Source organism: Dipteris shenzhenensis, chromosome 14, assembly GCF_047967505.1.
Source record: "Dipteris shenzhenensis isolate YYH24624 ecotype China chromosome 14, Dip_SZ_1.0, whole genome shotgun sequence".
NCBI classification, from domain to species: domain Eukaryota; kingdom Viridiplantae; phylum Streptophyta; class Polypodiopsida; order Gleicheniales; family Dipteridaceae; genus Dipteris; species Dipteris shenzhenensis.
Window position 1 is genome coordinate 19,047,710 of NC_141609.1, and position 14,138 is coordinate 19,061,847.

General features: G+C 48.3%; 1 protein-coding gene across 3 annotated transcripts in view; it reads left to right on the top strand.

Moving 5' to 3' along the window:
• The first annotated feature begins 2,528 nt into the window (after positions 1-2,528).
• PDE327 (FAD/NAD(P)-binding oxidoreductase family protein) overlaps positions 2,529-14,138 on the top strand; it is a 72,741-nt gene continuing 61,131 nt past the window's right edge. For all 3 annotated transcript variants that reach the window (XM_087384615.1, XM_087384616.1, XM_087384617.1), the window contains exon 1: positions 2,529-2,865. In XM_087384615.1, coding sequence (XP_087240741.1) covers positions 2,593-2,865 — 273 coding nt within the window. In that variant the 5' untranslated portion in view covers positions 2,529-2,592. The remainder of the gene's footprint in view (positions 2,866-14,138) is intronic.

Below are 14,138 nucleotides of genomic sequence, written 5' to 3' on the forward strand. Positions count from 1 at the left end.
CCCATACTTCTCTCCAATAATCTCATCAAAACAATGCTTTGCAATATATGTCATGTATGCATAATGCATAGCATGCCCTCCATAAGTCTCTGCACTAGGTGTCTCACTCTTTGTGACTACCCCAATGGCTATGCCTTGAGCTCTAACATGTGGCGGTACATACATGCCTTGCTTTACTCTTGGAGTCCTCACCATTGGAATTTCCAACTCATTATCAAGATTTTATGGATGACTCATAATCTACATTTCAATTCAACTTTCTTCTTTTCTTTGTTCAATGCCCTTTACTTAGTGCGCTCATCACATCATGCCTCAATCTTCTTGACCATGGACGTGCAAGTCTCATGTGGCCCAAACATACTAGTAGAGTTCTCCGCTAGCAATTGCATATCCACATTTGCATCAATGCCATCAACCACCACATTTTCATTTTCTTTGTACCAACTAGCCAGCTCATCTTGGCATTTATATGCTTTCTGATTCTGTGCATACCGATGATTTTTTAGCATTTGAATCTTGGTCCTCACATGCACATATGCAATGCATCGAAAGATCTTCAAGTGTCCAATATTAGGACTAATAGCAATCGGTCTCATCTCAAGTGTACTATCATGTATGGTAGTTGTAGGTGTCTTCTTTTGGATGTACATTGTTGTAGCACATGCTTCCATCCAATAGTATGATGGCATGCTCTGTCATTGTGCATCGCTCTAGCCAATTCAGCTATCACTCTATTCTTGCGCTTAGCAACTCTAGTTTGCTTAGGGGTGTGCATGTCTTCTAATCCCATGTTCTCTCAAGTACTCATCAAATGCATGTGAGGTATATTCACCTATACCATTTGTTTGAGCATTTAATCCAATAACCATATTTCTTCTCCACAAAAGGTTTTAACTCTTGGAACTTTTCAAGAGCTTCAATCATCTCTTTCAAGAATGTAATACCTATTTCCATTGATGGACTGAGTTTGTAAAAGGCTGCCCCAAATATCAATATGCATAGTTTCCAAAGGTCTTCTACTCGTTTGACCTTCCTTAGGGAATGACAATATTACATATTCCCAAGCTGACATGCAACGCATACATGTGAATCCCCATCATATATAAACCTTGGCAAACCACTAACAATGCCTTTTGTTTGCATAGCTTTCAACTTTTGAATAGTCACATGCCCAATTCTCTCATGCCACATATCAATGTTTAGCACATGTTGCAAACATGGCTAATTTCAATTTCAGAGTGTGGGCAAAGTAAACAATCTTCCTTCCTTTTGACCCTTTGCAATGATCTTCTAGCTAATTTTCAAGTCCTCCACAAAGCAATTATACTTATTAAATCTCACTTGCATACAACACTTCTAACATGGTCATCACTCTAACATACATAACACTTCTAACATCGTCATCACTCTACCATCATGCATCTTCAATGTCACATTCCTAACATGAGTGATAGGATGCTTTGTGTCATCCCCTATAAAGACATAACCTAGGTGATCTTGTCAAACCCCTTTGTGGCAAGTCATGTGGTTTGATGCTCTTGAATCCACGTACCACGCCTCTTTTGCTTCTCACTCCTTAAATTGAGGAGCACACATGGGAACAATAGTTGCCATTTGGCACTATGAAGATGGCTAGTGGGATTCAAAGGATTGCAGGTACATTTTCATGCCTAGCGTGGAGGAGCTAGGGCAAAAAATAGCCAATCCTACAACTACCTTTAAGACGATGAAATGTGTGAAAGGCCCACATCATTAAGGGTTCGAGGGAGGACTCCTTAGAATTGCCAACTCAACATTCTAGTGCCACCTGTGATGCTATGATGTGCTACCACCTGGGATCATACTTCCACCACAAGGCTCACATTTCTTTTCTTACGCTTCCGACAGCCAATAAATAGGCAAATCTCGAGCCTTCGATGCTTAATGTCCCGACTCACATACCACTCATACACACATGGTCACCTATGAGGGGCATATTCGCCCGCGGCCTATGCTGATACGTAGCAGGTGGCTTCTTGAATGCGGGTAGTCAACTATGTGAAACCGCTTGTGAGGACATCCCTAGTGTGCTAGTGGGGCTGGGATAATTGCATGGTTGAAGAGCCCCACATTGATTGCTACTCTTTATTTCCTTTGCGCTGGAGGGCCACACCAGCATTTCCGTTTCAAGGCTTGCTAGCCCAGCATTGCAATGCACAAGGATTGTGATTGGCCTACAAACTTTGATCTCGGAGTGATTGGCTCCTGATTGGCTGCAATCGCGTGCAAAATCACTATCACGCCTTATTGGAAATCAAAGTAGCATTCTTGCCCCACTAGCAGGCCATTCGGGACGCCCCATGAGAAGAAAGGGCTAGCCCAACGTTCCACCGCAAGGATGGGAAACCAAGTCTCCTCCTTCATTAGATGCTGACAAGCTCTCTGAACATCGCTGCGACACGAGGCGGCTGGCTATCGCGCGGAAGCGCTCTCAGGGGCCCAGCACGCAGGGAAGCCACGTGAGCTAGTAGAGCTGATCCGCAACAAAGGATAATGTTTAACACACCACAAATATAGTTATTTGCACGTTCACTATTTATTCACTCCGCAGCCATGCAGCTCCAGCTCCCTTGCCACCATCACCAGCTGTTCTTTGCGAACCCACCCATGTCCCCGCTTATCCGCCCCTCGCCTCCTCACTCCACTCGGCCACCTTTCTCGCAGCCTCGTAGCTCCCATATCACTTCGCCCCCCCATCCGCAGCCTGATGTTGGAATTTGGAGACTCTCGAACCTTGAAGTTCCAGTAGAGAAAGATCCTGGCAAAGATCATTACTCGATTTCCAAAGCTCTTCTCGAATCAATAGCGGCTCTCCTCGACTGTCCTGTAATTTGCCTTTCCCTTGGTGCACTGCACTTCCAATATGGATGTTCTGAGAATGGAACCATGTTGAGATTGTCAAGTTTTACTTCGGGAAACAATGAAAGACACTGGTATTGCCCAAATCTCATCTTTATTGATTCTAAGAGGCAAGCGCTTGCAGAAATTCAAAGAGACGAGAGGGTAGAGCAGTCTTTCAAAACGAAAATAGAACAAACAGGGCAGCAAGGAGCAGCTTCGGTAGAATAGCAGCGCACCCACCTTGACTAATTCCTTTCTTACTTAGAAGCACCTCATAACCGGTGCTCTCACACGACTCAACTCAAAAGCTGCCCATGCATGCATGCCATGTTTGACTCTTTATTAGCACTCCCTCTTTAGAGGGAGTGCTATAGTGGAGGATTTGTGAAATTTTAATTAAGTTGTGTGTTTTCAAATTGCTATTTATGGACATTGTCCTACAAAAATTGCCTTCCTTTAAAAAATCGTTTGCTTTCTCTTTTGCATCCAAAAGCGCTTGCTTTTACCACTATATTGGGAGGCAGTGCCCATGTGCGCTTGTGCACTCTTGTTGAAAGTCTGTGTGGGAAGTCCATTTTGTTGGCTTTTCCAGACGCTTTGTAATAGGCAGAGTATCGAGTTTTAAGAGCTTTCACCTTTTTATATTAATGTTAATTTACACATCAATATTTCTTTATTGGCAGACCGTTGTTGTAGATCTACCTCCATAAGCCCTAAATGTGCCTGTGTAAGATCCAAATCCAACAACTATGCGTTGCTACTGGCTTGACATGTTGGAAAGGTCACCTCCCCATCTGTAAGCCCCCAAATGAGGAGAGCATGGGGGGGGTGAACCTTCTGTCACATGGGCATCTGATTGGATGTCATGTGGGCAAGAATCAAAGAGATGGTGGGTACCTGGAGCTAGGATGGATCTGCAGTAACAAAAGGCGAAGCAGTAGCCAGCACAAGGAACCCGTACGGCGCAGGACACGTGGCCGGGAAGAGGGCCTGGCGGAGTCACAGACATTGCAGCGAGTGCACGCCCAGATCTGCAGCAGGAAAAGTGGCTTTCAGTGGGCAGGAAACAGGCCTTTTATAGGCTGGATATATGCCTTGAAAGGAGGGCCAAAGGGCCCTGGAAGTTTGGGCCAGAAAGCCCTGGGTTGTGTGCCTTATAGGGCTGGACCAGCCACAGACTGGTCGGCCAGTCTGGTCGGCCAGTCTGTACCAGGCTGGTCGGTTTTTACCAGCCCCCTTGGGGCCTATATAAGGAGGCCATTCAGGCCTCATTTCATCATCACTTGCAGCAGCAGATCCAGAGCAGAAAGGAGCAGCAGGCAGCCACCCTCTGGACCTACATTCAGGAGGATAGAGAGGTGCTATCAGGGCTGCAGACTTAGCCAGGAGGCTGCCCACCTAGGCTGGTTTCCAGACAGCAAGGTGGAGAGGATCATTCTAGACAGAAAGTTTACTTACGCTCGAGGTGAAGCACGCGGACTCTAGTCTAGAGATAGCCAGCAGATAGGAGAAGGACTTTGTGGTAAGATCAGAGGACCACACCATTGGTGGGACTCTGGATCTATCTCTCTTGTATTGTGTCCATAGTTGTGGACGGAAATATATTATTTGGTGGTTTCTCTATCTAGTTTGGTTCATTGTCTATTGATGAGTCTGCACACCTATTGAATGCACATAAGTAAAGAAGTTTGTGATTCCACACCCACACCGCACATTGTGTGAGCTCCTGGGCATTATTTCCGCTGCGTGTACCCTCTGTTGGGTCTTTTCTAACATGGTATCAGAGCCCAAGTAGGAGGCTCACAGGTGTGGGAGCCTGAAGGCAGGGACCTTGCTGAAGGACGACCCTGATTCAGAAGCTCTAGGGAATCAACTTCCACGACTGGAGGATTGTGCCCTTGCGAGAAGGAGGGTGACTCAGGTTCAGTCAGGTGCGTTCAGAATTCTGGTTTACTGAATTTGAGTTTGGTTGACTTTGCTGTGTGGTATATACAGCAGAGATGTCGCCATGTACAGCCTCTCAGCCCCTGCTATCCCTTCCTCCTCCTCCAGTTTTCTCTCTTTCACTATCCCTAACTTTGGAGAGTCTGGGAACCTGGACGAGACTAATTACCCGATCTGGAAAGTGAAGATCCGGAGTCATTTAGTGGCTCGGAAGTTGTGGAAGTTGACCACGGGAGAGGAGTCGAAGCCGGAAGACATGGTGGACAGTAAAGGGAAGGTACTCATGGCAGTAGACAGAGAGGAGCTTGAAGCTTGGGAAGAAAGAGATGCCCATGCCCTGGCAATAATCATAGGGACTACGGCGGACTCCGTTCTTCCGCATATCCAGCTGGCTGAGACGTCAGTTGAGGCGTGGGCCACACTGAAAGATCTGTACGAGACTGATAATACCTCCCGGATTGTGCTTCTTCAGCATCAACTCTACAATCTTGATATGGAAGAAGGCGATACGGTACATAGCCATTTGACGAAGGTCAAGGTGGTGCGGGATCAGCTGGCAGCAATTGGTCAGAAGACGGACTCATGCCATCTGGCCTTGATGGTACTGAGGAGACTGCCTCGGAGTTTCAAGAGCTTTGTTACGGCTGTGACAGCAGGACAGAGGACCAAACCTCTGACATTTGAGGAGTTGTGTCCCTTATTGCTACAGGAGGAAGCTCGGGAGAAGCTCTACAACGAGGACAAAGACGACAAGGCGATGCTGGCAAAGGATTCTGTTGGCAAAGGAAAGGGCAAGCCTAACGGTGGCAAGTCCAATAAAGACGACTCTGACGACGAGGGGACTTCGAAGAGGAAGCACAAGAAGAAGTGTTTCTATTGTGATACGCCCGGACATTTTGCAAAGGATTGCAGAAAGAAAAAGGCGGATCTGAAAAAGGAGTCTGACTCAGATTCAGAGGGAAAGGCCAAAGCTAATGTGGTAATCGAAGAATTGTTCCTGGTGACATCACCGAGTGTTACCGAGGTCAGATATGTTGATCCAGAAGTCACAGTAAGGATGTCTGACATAGAGATGTGGGTCGACGAGGAGTCAGATGCCTTTGTGAAGGTGAAGGACAGTATGGAGTGCTTGGTACCTTCCAGGTGTGTGGCTGTTGACACTGACACGAGGGTGGATTCCATGGAAAGCCCTGGGGTCTCATGGTCAGATGGATGCTGGACTTCAGAAGGGGACAGTACAGGATTACACAGGATCTTGGCGAGTGGCTCATTGAGGTACAGGGCTTGCTTTCAGAGCGAACATTCAGGCAGTACAACAGTCTGGTATGTATTTGATATTCTGCATTTGAGCCTTTATAGCATGCTGTGGAGAGATTCTGCTCTTCATTTGTCTCAGGTGATAAGAGATTGGAAGGAATTGGCCTTCTTCGAAGGCAGAAGGGGAAGTATTGGTGCTTCTTCAAATCTCGGACGCAGATTGCTAGAAGGTGGTGGACAAAGAGTACTGAAGCCAGAAGAGTACCTGCTTGAGAACTCAGTGAGAGTTCATGGTCCAGGTTATCTGGAAATATTCATTGGTTGCAGACCTTGCCAGAGGAAGGACGGGTTGAAACAGACCCTCAGAGCATGGTGCCTGGAAGACTCCAGGTTGTTCACTCATTATGAGGGTGATGACTGGAAGATCGTGACGGCTGGGTTGCTCGAGTTCAGAGGCGGGAATGCGACTGAAGGAGGTGGTACCAGGAGGTGCTACCAGAGATGGACGTGTGTACCAGGATGGTGTGCGGAAGCGGAAGCGGACCTGGTGGAGCAGGAGCCACTGGATGCAAAGCCAGGAAAAGATTTCGACACCGAAAGGTTCCAGACGACTACGACCAGGGAGTTACTGGAGCATTTTCATCGACGTGTTGGCATTGGGCCGAGATGTGTCGGTGAGAGGGGGTGTTGGTGTTAGAAAAGACCCAACAGAGGGTACACGCAGCGGAAATAATGCCCAGGAGCTCACACAGTGTGCGGTGTGGGTGTGGAATCACAAACTTCTTTACTTATGTGCATTCAATAGGTGTGCAGACTCATCAATAGACAATGAACCAAACTAGATAGAGAAACCACCAAATAATATATTTCCGTCCACAACTATGGACACAATACAAGAGAGATAGATCCAGAGTCCCACCAATGGTGTGGTCCTCTGATCTTACCACAAAGTCCTTCTCCTATGTGCTGGCTATCTCTAGACTAGAGTCCGCGTGCTCCACCTCGAGCGTGAGTAGACTTTCCGTCTAGGATGATCCTCTCCACCTTGCTGTCTGGAAACCAGCCTAGGTGGGCAGCCTCCTGGCTAAGTCTGCAGCCCTGCTAGCACCTCTCTATCCTCCTGAATGTAGGTCCAGAGGGTGGCTGCCTGCTGCTCCTTTCTGCTCTGGATCTGCTGCTGCAAGTGATATTGAAATGAGGCCTGAATGGCCTCCTTATATAGGCCCCAAGGGGGCTGGTAAAAACCGACCAGCCTGGTACAGACTGGCCGACCAGACTCGCCGACCAGTCTGTGGCTGGTCCAGCCCTATAAGGCACACAACCCAGGGCTTTCTGGCCCAAACTTCCAGGGCCCTTTGGCCCTCCTTTCAAGGCATATCCAGCCTATAAAAAGCCTGTTTCCTGCCCACTGACAGCCACTTTTCCTGCTGCAGATCTGGGCCTGCACTCCCTGCAATGTCTGTGCCTTTGCCAGGCCCTCTTCCCGGCCACGTGTCCTGCACCGTACGGGTTCCTTGTGCTGGCTACTGCTTCGCCTTTTGCTACTGCAGATCCATCCTAGCTCCAGGTACCCACCATCTCTTTGATTCTTGCCCACATGACATCCAATCAGATGCCCATGTGACAGACACTCAAACCCTAGGTTCACCCCCCCCATGCTCTCCTTATATGGGGGCTTACAAATGGGGAGGTGACCTTTCCAACACCCCCTCTCACCGACACATCTCAGCCCAATGCCAACACGTCGATGATGTCAAGAGTGGCAGCGGAAGATGTAAGCAAACTGAAGCTACAGAGAATACTAGAGACAACAAGATGTGCCACAAACAGATCTGCTGTAACTTAGCCCATAAACCAGGGCAGCAACTGTAATACAAGGAGTCCTGAACAGGAGCTGCAGAAGGGGCTGAATTGGAGCAGAGGATAGGGGCACAAGGAGGCTGGAGCCTGAGAGCACAGAGGCTGGAGGAGCCTGGAGCGAGGAGGCAGAAGCCTGAGGCGAGGAGGCTGGAGCCTAGGAACGAGGAGGCTGAAGGAGCCTGGAGCGAGGAGGCTGAAGGAGCCTGGAGCACGGAGGCTGGATGAGCCTGCAGCAAGGAGGCAGGAGGAGCCTGGAGCGAGAAGGCTAGAGAGGGGCCTGCAGCGAGGAGGCAGGAGGAGCCTGGAGCGAGGAGGCTGGAGGAGCTGCACCAGAAGATCTGCAGAGGGAGCGTGGGCAGCCAACAGAACAGCTGAAGGGAGGCTCCAGTGAAGATGGCAAGGAGTAGGCTGAAGACAAGAGCCTTGAGGAGCTGCTGGAAGAACTGCTAAGATGAGGAAGGGGGAAGACCCTTTTATAGGGAAGGCCAGGAGGGTCGGCCAGATGGCCTAGACCGACCAGCCTGGTCGGTCAGCCAACTGGGCCGACCAGCTGGTCGGCCAGGGGCTGGTCGGCCAGCCTACCCCCTCTGGCCCCCCCTGCTGCGTGGGAGCTGGTCGGCCAGCCTCGGCCCTGTCTCGTGGGTGCCCCCTCTGAGTGTAGGAATAGCCTCTGACCGATGGAAAGTAGTGTCAGATACAAGTGTGGAACCGGGAATGAAAGAACCTCACGAGGGGCGGGCACACCCACAAAGAAGCCCTCACTCAGAGCACTGTGCACACAAGTACACTGTAGACAGGAGATGCAAATAATGCTAACAGATGAAGATGCTCCAGTAACTCCCTGGTCGTAGTACTCTGGAACCTTTCGGTGTCAAAATCTTTTCCTGGCTTTGCATCCAGTGGCTCCTGCTCCACCAGGTCCGCTTCCGCTTCCGCACACCATCCTGGTACACAGGTCCATCTCTGGTACCACCTCCTGGTACCACCTCCTTCAGTCGCATTCCCGCCTCTGAACTCGAGCAACCCCGCCGTCACGATCTTCCAGTTGTCCCCCTCATAATGAGTGAACAACCTGGAGTCTTCCAGGCACCATGCTCTGAGGGTCTGTTTCAACCCGTCCTTTCTCTGGCAAGGTCTGCAACCAATGAATATTTCCAGATAACCTGGACCATGAACTCTCGCTGAGTTCTCAAGCAGGTACTCTTCTGGCTTCAGTACTCTTTGTCCACCACCTTCTAGCAATCTGCGTCCGAGATTTGAAGAAGCACAAATACTTCCCCTTCTGCCTTCGAAGAAGGCCAATTCCTTCCAATCTCTTATCACCTGAGACAAATGAAGAGCAGAATCTCTCCACAGCATGCTATAAAGGCTCAAATGCAGAATATCAAATACATACCAGACTGTTGTACTGCCTGAATGTTCGCTCTGAAAGCAAACCCTGTACCTCAATGAGGCACCCGCCAAGATCCTGTGTAATCCTGTACTGTCCCCTTCTGAAGTCCAGCATCCATCTGACCATGAGACCCCAAGGCTTTCCATGGAATCCACCCTCGTGTCAGTGTCAACAGCTACACACCTGGAAGGTACCAAGCGCTCCATACTGTCCTTCACCTTCACAAAGGCATCTGACTCCTTGTCGACCCACATCTCTATGTAGCTGGATATGCGGAAGAACGGAGTCCGCCGTAGTCCCTATAACTATTGCCAGGGCATGGGCATCTCTTTCTTCCCAAGCTTCAAGCTCCTCTCTGTCTACTGCCATGAGTACCTCCCCTTTACTGTCCACCATCTCTTCCGGCTTCGACTCCTCTCCCGTGGTCAGTTTCCACAACTTCCGAGCCACTAAATGACTCCGGATCTTCACTTTCCAGATCGGGTAATTAGTCCCGTTCAGGTTCCCGGACTCTCCAAAGTTAGGGATAGTGAAAGAGAGAAAACTGGAGGAGGAGGAAGGGAAAGCAGGGGCTGAAGAGGCTGTCGACATCTCTGCTGTATATACCACTCAGCAAAGTCAACCAAACTCAATTTCAGTAAACCAGAATTCTGAACGCACCTGACTGAACCTGAGTCACCCTCCTTCTCGCAAGGGCACAATCCTCCAGTCGTGGAAGTCGATTCCCTAGAGCTTCTGAATCAGGGTCGTCCTTCAGCAAGGTCCTTGCCTTCAGGCTCCCACACCTGTGAGCCTCCTACTTGGGCTCTGATACCATGTTAGAAAAGACCCAACAAAGGGTACACGCAGCGGAAATAATGCCCAGGAGCTCACACAGTGTGCGGTGTGGGTGTGGAATCACAAACTTCTTTACTTATGTGCATTCAATAGGTGTGCAGACTCATCAATAGACAATGAACCAAACTAGATAGAGAAACCACCAAATAATGTATTTCCGTCCACAACTATGGACACAATACAAGAGAGATAGATCCAGAGTCCCACCAATGGTGTGGTCTCTGATCTTACCACAAAGTCCTTCTCCTATGTGCTGGCTATCTCTAGACTAGAGTCCGCGTGCTCCACCTCGAGCGTGAGTAGACTTTCCGTCTAGGATGATCCTCTCCACCTTGCTGTCTGGAAACCAGCCTAGGTGGGCAGCCTCCTGCTCACCTAGGGAAGCCCCATCTGTAAGCCCCCATATGAGGAGAGCATGGGGGGGGTGAACCTAGGGTTTGAGTGTCTGTCACATGGGCATCTGATTGGATGTCATGTGGGCAAGAATCAAAGAGATGGTGGGTACCTGGAGCTAGGATGGATCTGCAGTAGCAAAAGGCGAAGCAGTAGCCAGCACAAGGAACCCGTACGGCGCAGGACACGTGGCCGGGAAGAGGGCCTGGCAGAGTCACAGACATTGCAGGGAGTGCACGCCCAGATCTGCAGCAGGAAAAGTAGCTTTCAGTGGGCAGGAAACAGGCCTTTTATAGGCTGGATATATGCCTTGAAAGGAGGGCCAAAGGGCCCTGGAAGTTTGGGCCAGAAAGCCCTGGGTTGTGTGCCTTATAGGGCTGGACCAGCCACAGACTGGTCGGCCAGTCTGTACCAGGCTGGTCGGTTTTTACCAGCCCCCTTGGGGCCTATATAAGGAGGCCATTCAGGCCTCATTTCAATATCACTTGCAGCAGCAGATCCAGAGCAGAAAGGAGCAGCAGGCAGCCACCCTCTGGACCTACATTCAGGAGGATAGAGAGGTGCTAGCAGGGCTGCAGACTTAGCCAGGAGGCTGCCCACCTAGGCTGGTTTCCAGACAGCAAGGTGGAGAGGATCATCCTAGACGGAAAGTCTACTCACGCTCGAGGTGGAGCACGCGGACTCTAGTCTAGAGATAGCCAGCAGATAGGAGGAGGACTTTGTGGTAAGATCAGAGGACCACACCATTGGTGGGACTCTGGATCTATCTCTCTTGTATTGTGTCCATAGTTGTGGACGGAAATATATTATTTGGTGGTTTCTCTATCTAGTTTGGTTCATTGTCTATTGATGAGTCTGCACACCTATTGAATGCACATAAGTAAAGAAGTTTGTGATTCCACACCCACACCGCACACTGTGTGAGCTCTTGGGCATTATTTCCGCTGTGTGTACCCTCTGTTGGGTCTTTTCTAACATGACATGCCCTAACCTGGAGGGAGTCCAGTATGCGCCTATGTACATGCTCCAAGAAGATTGATCCAACACATGGAGTTTGAGCAGCAAAGGATGATACAGGTCCCTGAGACAGCCATGGATACAGCCACATGATCATGGGTGCCTAGTGCAACAGCCAGCAACACAATATTACCATTGGCTACACCAGAGAATACAGTCAGCAACAGGACCATTGACATTTGACGTCTTCAGATAGAGATGCCACATCAGCAAACAGCTGACCAAGTGCCACCTCAACACAATCGGTTGACATCAGCCCTAGTGGGCGCTTTCACAGACCAAATTGGCCTGAATAACAATTGGGTCAGTCTTCCCCTTATGCTAGAGCATCAATAGCAATTTAGCCGTTAGTCCCCAATACTGGCCTCAAATCAATAAAGTAAATGCGAAAACATCCCAAATAATTGACAGAATGGACTGATTGCACCCCAATTTGAGTGCAAAAATTGATTCTTACTTTCAAAATCTGCAAATTTCGCTCTGATGCAAAAGTCCCAAATTTCACACTCGATCAGCAAACACTGCAAATTTTGCATTGCCAACAAGGCAAATACTGCAAATGACCTAATGTTTTGATTGAATCTGTTAGCAACTATGGAAGCAAAAAGCAATCACGTACAATAAACGTGATGTGGGTTGGAGTGATTGTACAAACAGGCAGTTGTATGGAGGTATGGCAAAGGGTAACAGGCTGTGGTGGCTCACAGGCCGTGAGCATGGGTTGCGAGGATGAAACAGGCTGTGTGGGCTCACAGGCCGCGTGGGTTGCAAGGATGAAACAGGTGACCACAGCTCGCGATGAAATTGGCTGTTCAGTGAGACAAACAAAGTGACGGTGCATACAATCCCATCAGACAAAAAGAGGTTGCAGAGCTCACAAAGTGTAATCGATGGCGGCTCTGAGAACATGTGTTTTCTCCCAAACTTGGATGGATGATTGTATCAACAACTAGAAGCTACTCCCACACTTACTTCATCATGCATTGTCCTCAGCCCTCAAGCATTTTTCTTTGAAAGAAAAATGCTTTTGTTAGAGGATCTTGAGCTAATGGAGGTGTAGGGCTCTGATACCAAATGTTGGAAAGGGGGGAGATGGGAGAACACCAAAACATGGAGATGTATGGAGAATGCAAGACTTCTGTTTCAAAGAATGTTCAAAATCAGGAATATATCCTCTACAAAGGAAGCTAATCGTATACTAACCCTAGGAGGAAAAACCTTCCAAGTGAGGAAAAAGTGCCCCAAGGGTATGTTTATACAACAGTTGTCATTATCTAACAAAGACAGTCTCAGTTTTTTCTTCAGGAAGTGCAGACATGATGCCCTCTTTGAGAGATTTGACTATTTCTACATTGGGGATCAAGCTATGTAGAGAGGGAGCTCTACAAGATCTTGGCAGGTATGATGATCGTAGACCGTTCCCCATAGTCCTATGCTTGAAGCAACCCTGAAGGCTACAGCACAATGAGGCCTGAGGATCCGCGACACCCTGTGGTAGTAGGAGGTAGTTTGAGAGGTCATTGCACAGTTCTAGTTGTGGAAGGTCATTGCACTGCAACATGATCTTGCTTTATCGAGAGACTTAGAGAGTAGTACCTTGCCTCCCCTTGGCTAGTTAGGGTTGACCTATAGGCAGTTGAGGCTAGATGAGTAGAGTCTTTGTAAGCCAGAAGCTGGAGTTTCATGTGTGTATGAATTGCAGGTAGAGATTTATTGTCCTATGGGTACCTACAAGTGCTCTTTAGTCTAGACTTGACAATAATATTTATAGTACATGATGTCTTACCAAAGGATATGTATCCTTTGGAAGATTGGATAGAGAGTGCTTCGAGTCACACTTCTAGGATCTATGTCTATGTCTCTTCCCGTTCCATGAAGCCTACTACCAAGGGGAATAGCAAGTGTTGGTACTCGATGCTTTGCTTTATAGATGGAGAATCTAATCCAATTCCTCTGCAGCTTGGAGGCCTGCATCTTGTGCCTCTTGAGGTAGAATGTGAACAAGTTCCGCATAAAGCTCCAATCCTAGATAGACACTTCTTGTAGATTTTAAAAGACGACTGCCTTGTTTGTCTAGTATGTATATAGATACACATGTCTAATGCCCTCTATTTCAACTTTCACCATGAGTCAATTCAAGGTCTTGTCACACCACCTTAGGATGGAAACATGACATGGAGATGCATCCCTTGAGCATAAAAGGTTTATCAATATTTGGGAGATCGAGTTAGAAGAGTAATTTGTTAGAAATCCCACCAGAGGGTATCCCGTAGCGGAAGACTGATAGATTAGCCCAGGAATTACGTGCGGAAGTGTTTCACTGGTCATAAATATGTGTGTACTTCACAACCATTTGTGTGTGTGTAGACTAGTAAATAGATTGTGCTCAAAGACAATTTAGAAGCAACTCTTATATATATTTCTGTCCGTCCACAAACTGGACAAGAAACAATACCAAAAAGGTTCTCCTACTATATGCCTGGCACCTCTAGATCTCTGGGCCTGCATGCTCCACTGAGCTTATGTAGATTCTCCATCCAAAGGATCTCTTCCACCT